This window comes from Ursus arctos, unplaced genomic scaffold, assembly GCF_023065955.2.
Source record: "Ursus arctos isolate Adak ecotype North America unplaced genomic scaffold, UrsArc2.0 scaffold_11, whole genome shotgun sequence".
NCBI classification, from domain to species: domain Eukaryota; kingdom Metazoa; phylum Chordata; class Mammalia; order Carnivora; family Ursidae; genus Ursus; species Ursus arctos.
In genome coordinates, this window is record NW_026622775.1 from 5,564,272 (window position 1) to 5,576,686 (window position 12,415).

Consider the following 12,415-nt stretch of genomic DNA (forward strand, 5'->3'; position numbering starts at 1 on the left):
GAAGAATAGCTTTTTGGAGGTGCACAGAGTTGAAAATCCTTTTTGGAAGTAGCTCTATGTAGCAGAAAGAACACGGGCTTTGAAATCAGAAAACCATTTGGATCAAACCTGCCATTCACTGGCTAAAAGCAAAAAAACAAAAGATAACAAGTATTGGCAAGGATGTGGAGAAAAAGGCACCCTCATACACTGTTGGTGGAAATATAAATTGATGCAGCCACTGTGGAAAACTGTATGGAATTTCCTCAAAAAATTAAAAATAGAAATACCATATGATCCAATAATTCTATTGGGTATTTACCCAAAGAAAAGGAAAACATTAATTTAAAAAGATATTTGTGCCCCTATGTTTATTGCAGAATTATTTACAATAGCCTAGGTATAGAAGCAACTGAAGTGTCCATTGATACATGAATGGATTAGGAAGGTGTGTTGTGTGTGTGTGTGTATGCATGTGTGCGATGGAATATTATGCAGCCACAAAAAGGATGAGATGTGCCATTTGAGACAACATGGATGGACCTAGAATGTATTATGCTAAGTGAAATAAGTCAGACTGAAAAAGACAAATACCATATAATTTCACTTCTATTGGAATCTGAAAAAAATGAATAAACAAACCAAGGCAGAACCAGACCTGTAAATACAGAGAACAAACTGATGGGTGCCAGAGGGGCGGGGGATGGGGGGCTAGGTAAAACGGGTGAAGGGAAGGGAGATATTGGCTTCCAGTTATGGAATGAGTAAGTCATGGACATAAAAGGCATAGCATAAGGGCTATAGTCATTGATATTGTAATAGTGATATATGGGGACAGATGGCAGCTACACTTGTGGTGAGCAAAGCATAATGTATAAACGTGTCAAATTGTTATGTTGTACTCCTGAAACTAAGCGTAACATTGTGTGTCAGCTATATTCAACCAACCAACCAGCCAACCAACCAACCAAATCCCTGCCATTCACCAGCTGTATGACCTGGTACAAATTACTTAACTCCTTTGAGCCTCACTTTTCTCATCTGTAAAATGGGAATCTGCTATTGAAAGTAAAATGAGTGAAAGTGCCTAGCATAGCAGTCAGATACATAGGGTGCTTAACAAATGCAGTCAGATACATAGGGTGCTTAACAAATGCTAGTTTCATTCTTTCTCTCTCTCTCTCTTTCTTTAAGGATTTTATTTATTTGACAGAGAGAGAGAGACAGCCAGCGAGAGAAGGAACACAAGCAGCGGGAGTGGGAGAGGAAGAAGCAGGCTCCCAGCAGAGCAGGGAGCCTGATGCGGGGCTTGATCTCAGGACCCTGGGATCATGCCCTGAGCCGAAGGCAGACGCTTAACGACTGAGCCACCCAGGCGCCCCCATTCTTCCTCTCTCTTAAAGTGACTTTCCAGTGCTCTTATGACCAACTCAAGGTAGAAGTGGGATTAGGATCTAGATCTTCTGCAGCTTCATCTCATGCTTTTTTCGTGCTCTCTCTTCCCACCATGAGGACCAGTATCAATTCCCTGGGCATTCATTCCTTCAGGTCCTTTTGGAATGAGGTGCGGATAGATAGCTGACCCAGTGCTGAGCGGGGAGGAAATTCCTAACAAGTGAGCAGCTCAAAATGCTTAATAGGTTCTTTTTGAAGTTTATGCTCCTGTGAAGAGTAGTAGAACACGGTTGTACCCCAGATTGCATACTTTCTGGAAGTCGACGTTCCCAGTAGATGGCAGCATTGTTTCATTTACTTTAACTACAAGTTCACAGGCGGTGTTGGTGGCTGGTAATGCTAGTTACAGTTTCACTAATGAAACACCATGAAAGCCCCTTTTCTTCCATTTAGCTTTTTCTCCCTTGAAGAAAGTACGCAAATGTTCATGTGCCGCCACTGAGACCTTTTCTCTTGGGTCAGTGGTGAATTTTTTAAAAAGAAAGAAAACGTTTCCTTGGCTGGCTAGGCTGTACTTCCTGTTCAGAGACTGCACACATTCTTTTGTAAGCCTGGTCTCAAGTGAGGGACTCTGCCTTCAAATTCTTCCTTCCTTTGACCTATACTCTCTGCAATCTGGCCAAACATTTGTTCACAAACTCTCTTGGCTCTCAGGGCAGAGTTGCTTTGTGTTGGTCTTAAAGTTAGCTCCTCAGGATTTTAGCCCAACAGAAGCTGATCTTTAATCAATGTTCTGCAATGCCTTATAGAGGTGGTATGCAAATAATCCCTCATCAGTCCCAGGGCAAACAGACCAAAGGGGAAGTCCATGCTGCATTAACTTGTAAATCAGAGTGCTTTCAACTGACCCCTGATGGATTTTCCATATGCTTCTAAAGAGCTGAGTCTGGAAACACAGAGGTTGAAAGACAGCAGGATATAGAATCTGAAAATATATAAGCATTCTTGGCCGGGGCTTAGGGCTGACCTCTGTTTGTGTGTTGTTACAGCTGTGTCTTTGGCTACGTCGGGGAGCGATGTCAGCACCGAGACTTGACGTGGGAACTGCGCCACGCTGGCCAGGGGAGGCAGTGGCAAGTCACCGTGGTGGCTGTCTGCGTGGTGGGGCTCGTCCTGCTGCTGCTGCTGGGGCTGTGGGGCGCCCACTGCTACAGGTGGCCTTGTCTTTCCGTTGGCACTTTCAGCCTCTCTCTAGCACCTCCCAAGGGAACGCCTGCCTTCTCCAGATGAACTTTTTCTACACACTTGCTACATTTGTTTAAAAGGGGGAATAACAGTAAAAGAAAAAAAGAAATGGCTGAGGATTTCACTGCTCTAAAGCATCAGTGGTTTTACTTTTCCTTGTTCCGTTCCAGTCTTTGTCAGTATATCTACATCGTTAATGGGGTTGTTGTTGAGCATAATGCATTTTTATATTCCACTTTTTTTTTCTCTTACGCATCACCTGCTCGCCCCCTAGGCTGCATAATTAATTTTGCGGGGCTGCCTTCCACTCAGTCAATTTCCTGCAAAGTATTAACTTCTGTTCAAGAGAATCAGTATTTTCCCTCACTTGGAAGGTCCTTGGGGTTTGTGTTTTCAGTAATTTCAAAAGTAAAAGTTAAAAACTGTGGAGCAAAAATATTTATACACTTAATTAAAAAAATAATACTACATTAAGGTGAAGGGATCATTTTCCATTTTCTTGAAAAGGACTTCATCTTCCACGATCATCGATGTTGAAAAGCATTTTATGTACTGTTACAGTTTGTGCTGTACGAAATAATTGAGCCATAACACTTTTGGGCAGAAGCAAACTTTGTAGAATTACCTAATTCAATTTGATCATTTTAATCCTGAAGAACCTATGACCCACTTAACTAATGGCCCCAGTTCTCTGGGAATGTAGGGAATACTTATACCATCATCTGCTGGTGAAAATCCAACCGCATTTACCAGGCAACCCAACCACTCAGGTGGCAAGTGTCATGTATTATGGAGAGTTTCAGCATTTCATCCAAGATGTGCTTGTTTGAGATCCTGCTGTATCTTAGCGTTGCTGTTAAGAGCATGGGCTCTAGAATCAGACTACACACACAAGTCTCAGTCATGCTTAAGTAACATCAGGCATGTTATCTAACCCTAGTATTCATTAATTTCCTTTGCTATAAAATGGGAATAAGGAATAGTACTTACTTCAATAGTTATTGTAAAATTAATTGAGTTAATTCAAGAGTTTAGTGTAGAACTGGCATACAGGACTTAATAAACGCTATGTTATCATGATGATTTTTTATGAGCTGTAATCTTCCCCCCCAAGAGTAACATGTTATGAACCCTTTTACATCTTGAGAGACAAGGTTTCTCAAGCACAAACTTGACATTTTTTAATTCAGAGGTCCAACAGTAACCATTTCACTTTTTAGCCTGGTATTGGATTTGTAGGAAGAATATTAAATAATCAAGATTTATCCCATTGGACAGAATGCCAAAAGAAAAGTAGATGCTTGGGAAATAGTGTAGAAAATACGGAAGCAAGAAGCTCAAGTTCATGTGTGCCATAATTATTATTTTTTCTTATTCTGTGGGCTATGACATAGTAAATAAGTTTTATATTCTGTTGATGTTCTTCAGAGTCTGGATTGAAAGCTCATGTCAGATTGCTGACCTTTTGGACTTAGAATTCAAAGACCAGCTCAGCGGGTTAGGGTAGACTTTATATACAAATAAGAACATTTTTAGCTTCTGGCTGCCATGTATCTAAAATCAAAATTGATAAGAGCTATTTCTTCAAAAAGAAAACTCATCAGAACTCTTTCTAGCTTATCCCCCTGCAAATTTTCAGCTCTGTGTTTGACTGCATTCAAGTCCTTTGATATATTGATTCTGAGAAGATCAAATTAAAACTGCTAGTTTAAATATTGCCATGTCACTAAAGTATACCAATAAATACAGCTCTAGCCTTCAGTTTTAAGTTAGATGTTTTGGATGATTTTCTTCAAAGAGTTAGAATCAGTTACTTCCTCCTTTTGCATCAATCCTTGCCTGTCTTGGCTAGATTGAGCATTTGACACTATGTCTTACGTATCTTTCGAGACTGTGGAATGAAGCAATTTTTAAAATGTCACATTATTTCTTCATAAAACTTGATTTATTGGAAGGACCCATTTGTAAGAAAATCCACAGGAAGTATTCTGTCACAAACTGTAACTTTGTTATTTTGCAACTTGGAACTCTTTCTTTTAGCCACTTGATTCAATATCTTCCCTGATGCCTTTGATTAAAACAGTAACAACCCGTACCCCCTCTCAGTACCACCCGTTGCAAAGAGTCACAGTTGCTAGAATGGTTTTCAGAGCAGCGCTTACCTTCCTTACTTACCCTTGGTCAGGTGTCCAGGCAGGCCCATCTGACAGCGGGTCACACTCCAGAGGGACTCAGCTGCCACCTGTCCAAGACAGCAGCACTGTTTTGAAATCTTGAGGCTGCCTAGTGATCTTCACTACCATGTTTCCTTCATTGCCTTCCCTTAAATGGTTTTTCTTTTCTTTTTTTTTAAGATTTTTTTTTTTTTTATTTGACAGAGAGAGACAGCCAGCGAAAGAGGGAACGCAAGCAGGGGGAGTGGGAGAGGAAGAAGCAGGCTCCCAGTAGAGGAGCCCGATGTGGGGCTCGATCCCAGAATGCTGGGATCACGCCCTGAGCCGAAGGCAGACGCTTAATGACTGCACCACCCAGGCGCCCCCCCCTTAAATGGTTTTTCAATACATGATATACCCATCTCTCTCCCTCTAGAGGCTACTGCTCTGGGGACGGGGATCCCAGCTTAATATTAGATCTCCCTCCCTTTATCCCCCTTCCTCTCAGTGCATGACACCATGCCTTCTATAGACTTTGTGCTTCCTATTTGTCAAACAAATAAATATTTATAAAGCTAGATTTGGAGGCAAGAGACCTATTCTATTTCCTAGCTGGGCAACTATGAGATAGTATTTTCTTGGGTCCTCCTCTCTGTGTGTTCTTGCATCTGATGCCTTTGAGCAGGAGAGGGCACCAAACTAGTGGGAGGAGACCAGGTATTTCACAGAACCTTGGAAAAAGTGAAATATCTGGACAGTTCTGCGGAAAAGAATGCCTTCTAAAACCCAAAGTTATGCTCCTAGTTTTCTTAATATTTCTTCTCTCTCAGACATTTTAAGTACCTACATTTCGGTGGCAAAAGCAGTTGTCCCTGACCATCATTGAGTGGGCTACTGATTGTGTTTTGGTTTGAAATTGTCTCACATTTTGGCTTTATTGCAGGACTAAGAAGCTGCCATCAAAAAATTTAAAGAATCCTTACGAAGAGTCAAGCAGAGAAGTTAGCAGTAGCAGGCCTACAGACAGCGAGGCCAGGATGGCCTCTTGTCCCCAGCCTTGGGTAATGTGACCAAAGTAGAAGTAAGAAATTGGCTTCATATGGACCCCAGTTCATTTTTTCTCATTATTTTTTTTTTTCTGCCCCGTAGCTTCTTCTTATAACTTACATTTGATGGGTTATGTGAAAAGTCTTTCCCAATTTTTAGGTAGTCTCTTTCAAACGGATGTCTTAAAAGCCCGAGATTATGCTCTACTTTTCTTTCTTTTTTTCCCCTTGTGATTTTTCCTGTAGCTGTTTGTTTGTTTATTAATTTATTTTATTGAAATATAATTGATGCTCTAACTTTCTTAAGATCTCTTTTCTTCACACACATTTTAAATCCCTAAATTTCAGCAGCAAAATAGTTGCCAGATATAGCAAATAAAAATACAAGCTGCCTAGTTAAATTCATACTTATAGTGCATGTGAAATTTAAATTCAAATTTAACTGGGTGTCTTATATTTTGTCTGGCAAACCTATACATTTTCCAAAAAGCGCAGTGATTGGGGAAGTTCAAAATGCTTCATAAATTACCCACTTCAGTAACTGATCTTGAAACCACATAGGGGGAGCTTGGGCTAGGCTAAGCTCCTTTGAAACTGTTGGAATTTCCATTTCCAGACACCTGGCAGGCACAACTTGAGTGGCTAAGTGTGTACTGCTGGTATTATGTGTGGCATGCATTGCAGAAGAGGCTGGAATATATGGCAGATCCACGGGGGATTGAAACCTGTGGGCAAATAGGGAGAAGGTTGTTAGGAAGATGTTTTGGAGGAGCAGAGGCAGCATTTGTCTCCTTCCCCACCCCCACCCCCACTTCCCACCGCCCTGCCTCCACTCACGGTGCTTTCCCAGAGAGTAGCTTCCCCTGGGGCCATGCTTCTACCTCAGCGGTGATCACTGATCCTGCCTCTTAGAGGCATTCCGTGTATACTGAATGAAACTTAACTGATGAAGCTTAAACTACAAAACTTAAGATATAAAAATCAAATAAGTAATGTGAAGTCTAGCCTGACGTGCCTGCTAATCGGCTGTCTTACTCTTCAGCACGTCACTTAACTGTTTCCTCTTCAGGACACTGAGGAGTTTGGATTAGATGACTCCTGAGGTCCCTTCTGTACCTTCGGATTCCATAAGTGTGTGCTCCTGGGTGGATTTACCTAGAGAGCGTCCTCAGTTCTTTGAGCCCTCATGACTGTGTGGACTTCTAAATGACCTGTATTGCACCTGTGGGGCTATTGAGTGTTTCATTAAGGTTTTGGGTAGCAAGTTTAATTCATGTTATTGAAATCATGGAAAGGAGGGAGAAACAATCTGTATCTAGTTTAAAAAAAAAAAATCAGGGGTGCCTGAGTGGCTCAGTCATTAAGCGTCTGCCTTCGGCTCAGGGCGTGATCCCGGCATTCTGGGATCGAGCCCCACATCAGGCTCCTCTGCTGAGAGCCTGCTACTCCCTCTCCCACTCCCCCTACCGTGTTCTCTCTCTCTCTGTCAAATAAATAAAATCTTTAAAAAAAAAAATCAAAAACACTTGCCACTGTCATTAGCAGCGTGTTGGCTCAGAGCCATGGTAGGAGGCCTTGGGCTTCTGAGCTCAGTCCCCCAGCTGTCATGGCTGTCCACCGTGATTGTCACCCACACCAGCTACTGCTGCAGAGATCAGTGGGAGTGGGAGAGAGCCAAGCATCTGAACTAGCAGGAGAAGCAAGAGAACGGAATGTGGTTCCATCAGCTGCCTTCCCCGTCTCAGTCCAGAATTCTAGGTCCTATGTTCTTCTGGCAGAAAAACATATGGCTGGAAAATTTGCAGTGCAGAGGGCTGGATTTTGACTTTTGTCAGAAATAATGGGTATGTGCCCTGAAACAGTGGGTCATGTATTGATTTGGCAGTATGTTGCTGCAGGGAGACCATTAATGAAGAGAAAGCAGTGAAGGATAATTAGCATCATGGAAAATAAGAAAATGAAAACACAGGTTCATGGGATTCGCCAGCATTTCTCTCCCTAATTGACTCCAGTCATTATTCTTCCTACACTTTTCTCAAAGAGAAATACGAGCAGGGAGGGTTTTGTTTTTTGTTTTGTTTTTTTTAATTCCCTTTTCCTTATTGTATTTCTGAGTTATGGGCTCCTCCTGTCGAGGGCCCATTTCTGAACCAACAGAGAGCATGATCAGCTAAAATCTTGGGGCAGCCCCTCTGCTGGGTTACTGACTGGTGAGGAGGGACTTTGCAAATTGCTCTCTTTGTCCTAAGGCATGAGATAACTTATAGCATTGATCTATTTTTTTCATTGATCTATTTTAATATCGAATCTGTCTTGTGTGAATGTGGGCCAGTGAGCTCTGGTCAGCCTGCATTGCAAGTGCCCAATCAATCGTGGGTAACACAGTAAGGACAAAAATAATTTATTTTTTTGACCAAAGAGAAATGCTGAATCTTTCTGGGCCTGCCTTGTAGAATTCTTGTTCCTAAGGGGTTCAACTATGAAAAAGCATTTGGTGGGTCCCTGCAAAATAGTAGTTCTACTATTAGTTGTAATTACCCATTAATGACCCCAAATTACTCAGAACTTTGTAGCGTGTTTAAATGAATTTTATTAACACGCACACACATATTTGAAAAGTTGGAGCACATACATGTATGAGGTCTTATTTGGTCTTTGGGCAATGCTTTGAACACTTAGGGATTCTTGGATTGCTTAAAGTGAAACAGTGGGATCCTTGGGATCCATGACCCAAAAGTGGGGATTCCAGAATTGGAATAGATTCTTCAGTAAAGATATTGGTGATGCCTAGTTTCCTTAATCGACATAAGGCTCCTGATTGAAAACTGAATCTTTCATTAGCAAGAGAGAGAAATTTGACAGGGTCTTTCTTTCAACCTTCCATTTGATGAACATAATGAAGCCATAAACTTTGGTTTCATGTATGTTGAGATAATTGAGGAATTACAGCGATGTCCTCTCTCTCCCTCCTTCCCTTATGTTCTCTGCAGTTTGTGGTGATAAAGGAACACCAAAATCTCAGGAATGGACGTCAACCTATGGCTGTCAAGGACGGTGAGGTAGCAGATGTTAGCCAGTCCTCCTCTCTGGAGCCAGGTGAGTGGCTATCTTTACCTGGATCCTGAATGTTTTCCCAGGTGTGAAAATCTCATGGAAGCACAGACACAAGAGTTAAACTATGTATAAGCTATGTGACCAGCTGGGCTGTATTGAAATGCCATAGCACCTTAGAGAACTGTATTTGGATTGGATTCTTATCTTGCATGATGTTACCATGTTCGCTCAAAACTCTGTTCACATACCAGTCTGTTAGATCTCTCTGAGCAAGCACACAATGAGTGACTCTTTCTTTTGAATTTGGTTGGGTTTTGGGGTCATTCTTGGGGTTTGGGATCTGTATGGTAGCTGTAGGTATAGTTCTGGTGAAGTTGTAAATGGCTCTAAGAAAATGTGTTCCGTGTCCTAGAAGGAAGGTTCCTGTGAATTTAAGTTGATCTGGGGGTCCCCCTGTGGATTTGGGAGTGTTCACGTCTTATCAGAGGCCATCCCTCAGCCAGATGCCTGGCCATCTATGAAGTCCATTCAGGCTGCTAGGAGAGGGTCCATAAAATCAACCCAGGTTCTCAGGCTGCTCTGGAACTCAGTCTGCTTCAGGTGAAAATGGAATTAGATACCCTTTAACATAATACTTTTGACAAGAGTTGCATGATTGATAAACAATTTGGGGCTCAGATGTCAGTTTTATTTCATAACTCAGAGGACAAGGTTGAACACGTTTTGAATCATAAGCTGTTAGGAAGTTTCAAAGAAACTTTGAACCAACAAAAACCAGTTTCTCGGGACACCTGGGTGGCTCAGTCGGTTAAGCTTCTGCCTTCAGCTCAGGTCATGATCCCAGGGTACTGGGATCGAGTCCTGCATTGGGTTCCTTGCTCAGTGGGGAGACTGCATCTCCCTCCGCCTGCCTCTCATCCTGCCTGTGCTCTTTCTCTCTGACAAATAAATAAATAAAATCTTTAACAACAACAACAACAACAACAAAACAGTTTCTCTGCTGAGAGGGGCTTCAGCTCTGCCTATATTTTCTGATGTTTGTCCTTTGTAAATATGCTTGTTGCCTCTTCAGATTTCCTTGTAGAGAGAACATAGGATTCTTGTTTTGAAAAACTCACTCTACATCTGTCTCGTATGTGTATCGCCATGTAGCCCAAATTCAGTAGAACTTTTTTTTCCTTGACAAAGGCCTTGGATCTTAAGGTACACTTAAGAGTTGAATATTAAAACAACAATAAATATAGTTTCATATGTGAATTGTTACCAGTGTTGTTACCTGCATAATGAAAACATTTGGCATTTTCAAAAGTTGCTTGGGTTTTGTTGTTAATACTAACATTATTAGAAAGTAATAGAATATCTTATAATTACATACTAGTTTTTCCTGAGGAGCTAAAAGCACATAATTCTTTGTTACAAAAGTAATTAAGTGTAGAGGTACATATAATTTTTCCAGTTAATCAGTAGCACAATGATTTGACCAAGGTGTGGTTAAACTCAGAAAATAACTAAGGACTTAGCTGAGTACACAGGAAAAGATTAGACTATCTCCCTTTTCGCTCACTCTACTACAGTTTGACTCATTCTCTGTGGGCCATTCATAAAACTGTCTCCCAATCTGAGTGATCACCCCCCCATCATGGCCAGCTGTGTCATAAAATGCATGAGGTGAAAGTGCACAAAGAGACCCAAAGTAGGGAAAGAGAATGGAGGAGATAAAAGATAGAGATTGGCTCTGAGCCAATTCCTTCTCCGCTCCTGGAAAACCCGTTAAAGCACAGGTTGTACTAGTGGTCATCCATGGAACCATAGTCACCGACCTCAGCCAACATGAGTCGGTGCAGGTTAAGTTAGCATCGTGCTACAGGCAGAGTGCCACGGTAGGGAACAGGCGTGTAAGTGCACTGAAAACCTGAGCTCTGTTCTCAAGTCTCCCAGAAGGGGAGAGAAGTGCACAAAGTCAAAGAGGAATGTCAGGTAGCATAGCCTTTGAATCATCTCATCCAACCAAGACTAATTTTTTAGAAACTGGGTCCACATAGTCTGAGAATGGATTGATTCTGTGTCTTGTCTGTCAGGCCTACTCTCCAATCACTATTATTAGGACCTCTCTTGCTGGACATTGTGAATGATGTGAATCCTCAAGTTTCTTTTTCCTTCTGTACAGGCTCAGTGCAACAGACGTCATGGAGAAATGAACCCCAGGTGTCTATGGGCGCAGAGCAAGGCTGCCACCCTCCACCATCCAGTGATAGAGGCTCTGGTCCCCAGGCAATGGAGCAGAGCTTTCCTCTCCCCTCCTATGGGGCACGGCCCATTGCTTTGGGGATCGAGAAGCCCCATTCTCTCCTGTCAGGTAACCCTTATGGCAACAAAGGGCCCCAGATCCACCACACCAAAAGAAGCGGACTTGGTGAAAACTGAAATTAAAAGGAAGGTCAAAAACTATAAACTGTATCGATAGACAGTAATACTTCATTTCAAAGAGTAGAGGGAAAATGCAGATTTTGGTGCCACAATCTCCAGAACTAATCACCCACTCAGGGTCCTGGAGACAAATAGGGAGTCATGCTTTTGTTTCTTCCTTCAAGCAGTTCCACTGCAGATTTTCAAGTAAGAGTAACTGGGAGAATCACTAGGTAACTCATTAGAAACCAAAGCACAGTATTACTTTGTAAACTGTGTTGTCTTCAATAGTCAGTACAGATGGGTACTTTGTTCTCTGCAGCCCCAGAAGAAATTGGATTAATGCACGCAACCGCACTGGTTTGGTCAGTTGTAAGATAATTCCTTTTATCTGGGCAGAACATTTAGCTCAATCTCATAAAATGATTAGAATATTAAAATTGCTGATACGATACATTGTGGGCATTTAACCTAGCACTGGTGTGGTCCATGCTGGTAATTTCACAGAATGAATCTTGATAAATTAATCAAAAATGTATTAACTTAGAACCTGATCTCTCCAGAATTAGTTGGCTTATTTTTTCTATTTTAAAATCTTTGAATGAAAACATTTTTATTTTATAAAAAATTACCCAAGAGACATCAGTGTTTCTCAAGCATTACTATCCTTTCCCCACAGAATTTTGTAAAATGAAAATGGTAAATTTTCCTTTCATGTGTTGGCACCAAATTTTTACTTATTTTCAAATATGAGATTGCAAGAAAATTTCCAGATTTATTTTCATTTTAAACAATTGATCTCTTCGAATTATTTAAATAAAAACACTATAAAACATAAACATTTCTTGTATTCCTGGTTAAGTAATAAATTATAGTTTAAGGGGTAATAGAGTTGAACCAAAGTGATTTGCCAAAGTGATTGTCAAATCTTCCTATTGTTACACTTCTAAAAATAATTTTGAAATCTGTTGTTGTAACTTTATAAAGTAAAACTTCCTAAGGTGTTCTAATTAAATCTTATTCTTGTAGCTAAGATGTTGTTATTACAAATTATACAACCTAATACAGTAAGCGTAGACTTTGGATTATTCAGTTTATATATAGCTAGTCCCTTCGCTTATCTTTTCTTGCATTTTT

The 12,415-nt window shown here is 41.1% G+C and overlaps 1 protein-coding gene across 2 annotated transcripts in view; it reads left to right on the forward strand.

Annotated features, from left to right (window-relative positions):
* The window catches only part of EGF (epidermal growth factor), an 89,271-nt gene extending 77,154 nt beyond the window's left edge, over nucleotides 1–12,117 (forward strand). For both annotated transcript variants that reach the window (XM_026499184.4, XM_044384242.3), the window contains 4 exons: nucleotides 2,424–2,588; nucleotides 5,716–5,833; nucleotides 8,809–8,914; nucleotides 11,040–12,117. In XM_026499184.4, coding sequence (XP_026354969.3) covers nucleotides 2,424–2,588; nucleotides 5,716–5,833; nucleotides 8,809–8,914; nucleotides 11,040–11,296 — 646 coding nt within the window. In that variant the 3' untranslated portion in view covers nucleotides 11,297–12,117. The remainder of the gene's footprint in view (nucleotides 1–2,423; nucleotides 2,589–5,715; nucleotides 5,834–8,808; nucleotides 8,915–11,039) is intronic.
* Nucleotides 12,118–12,415: the final 298 nt, after the last annotated feature.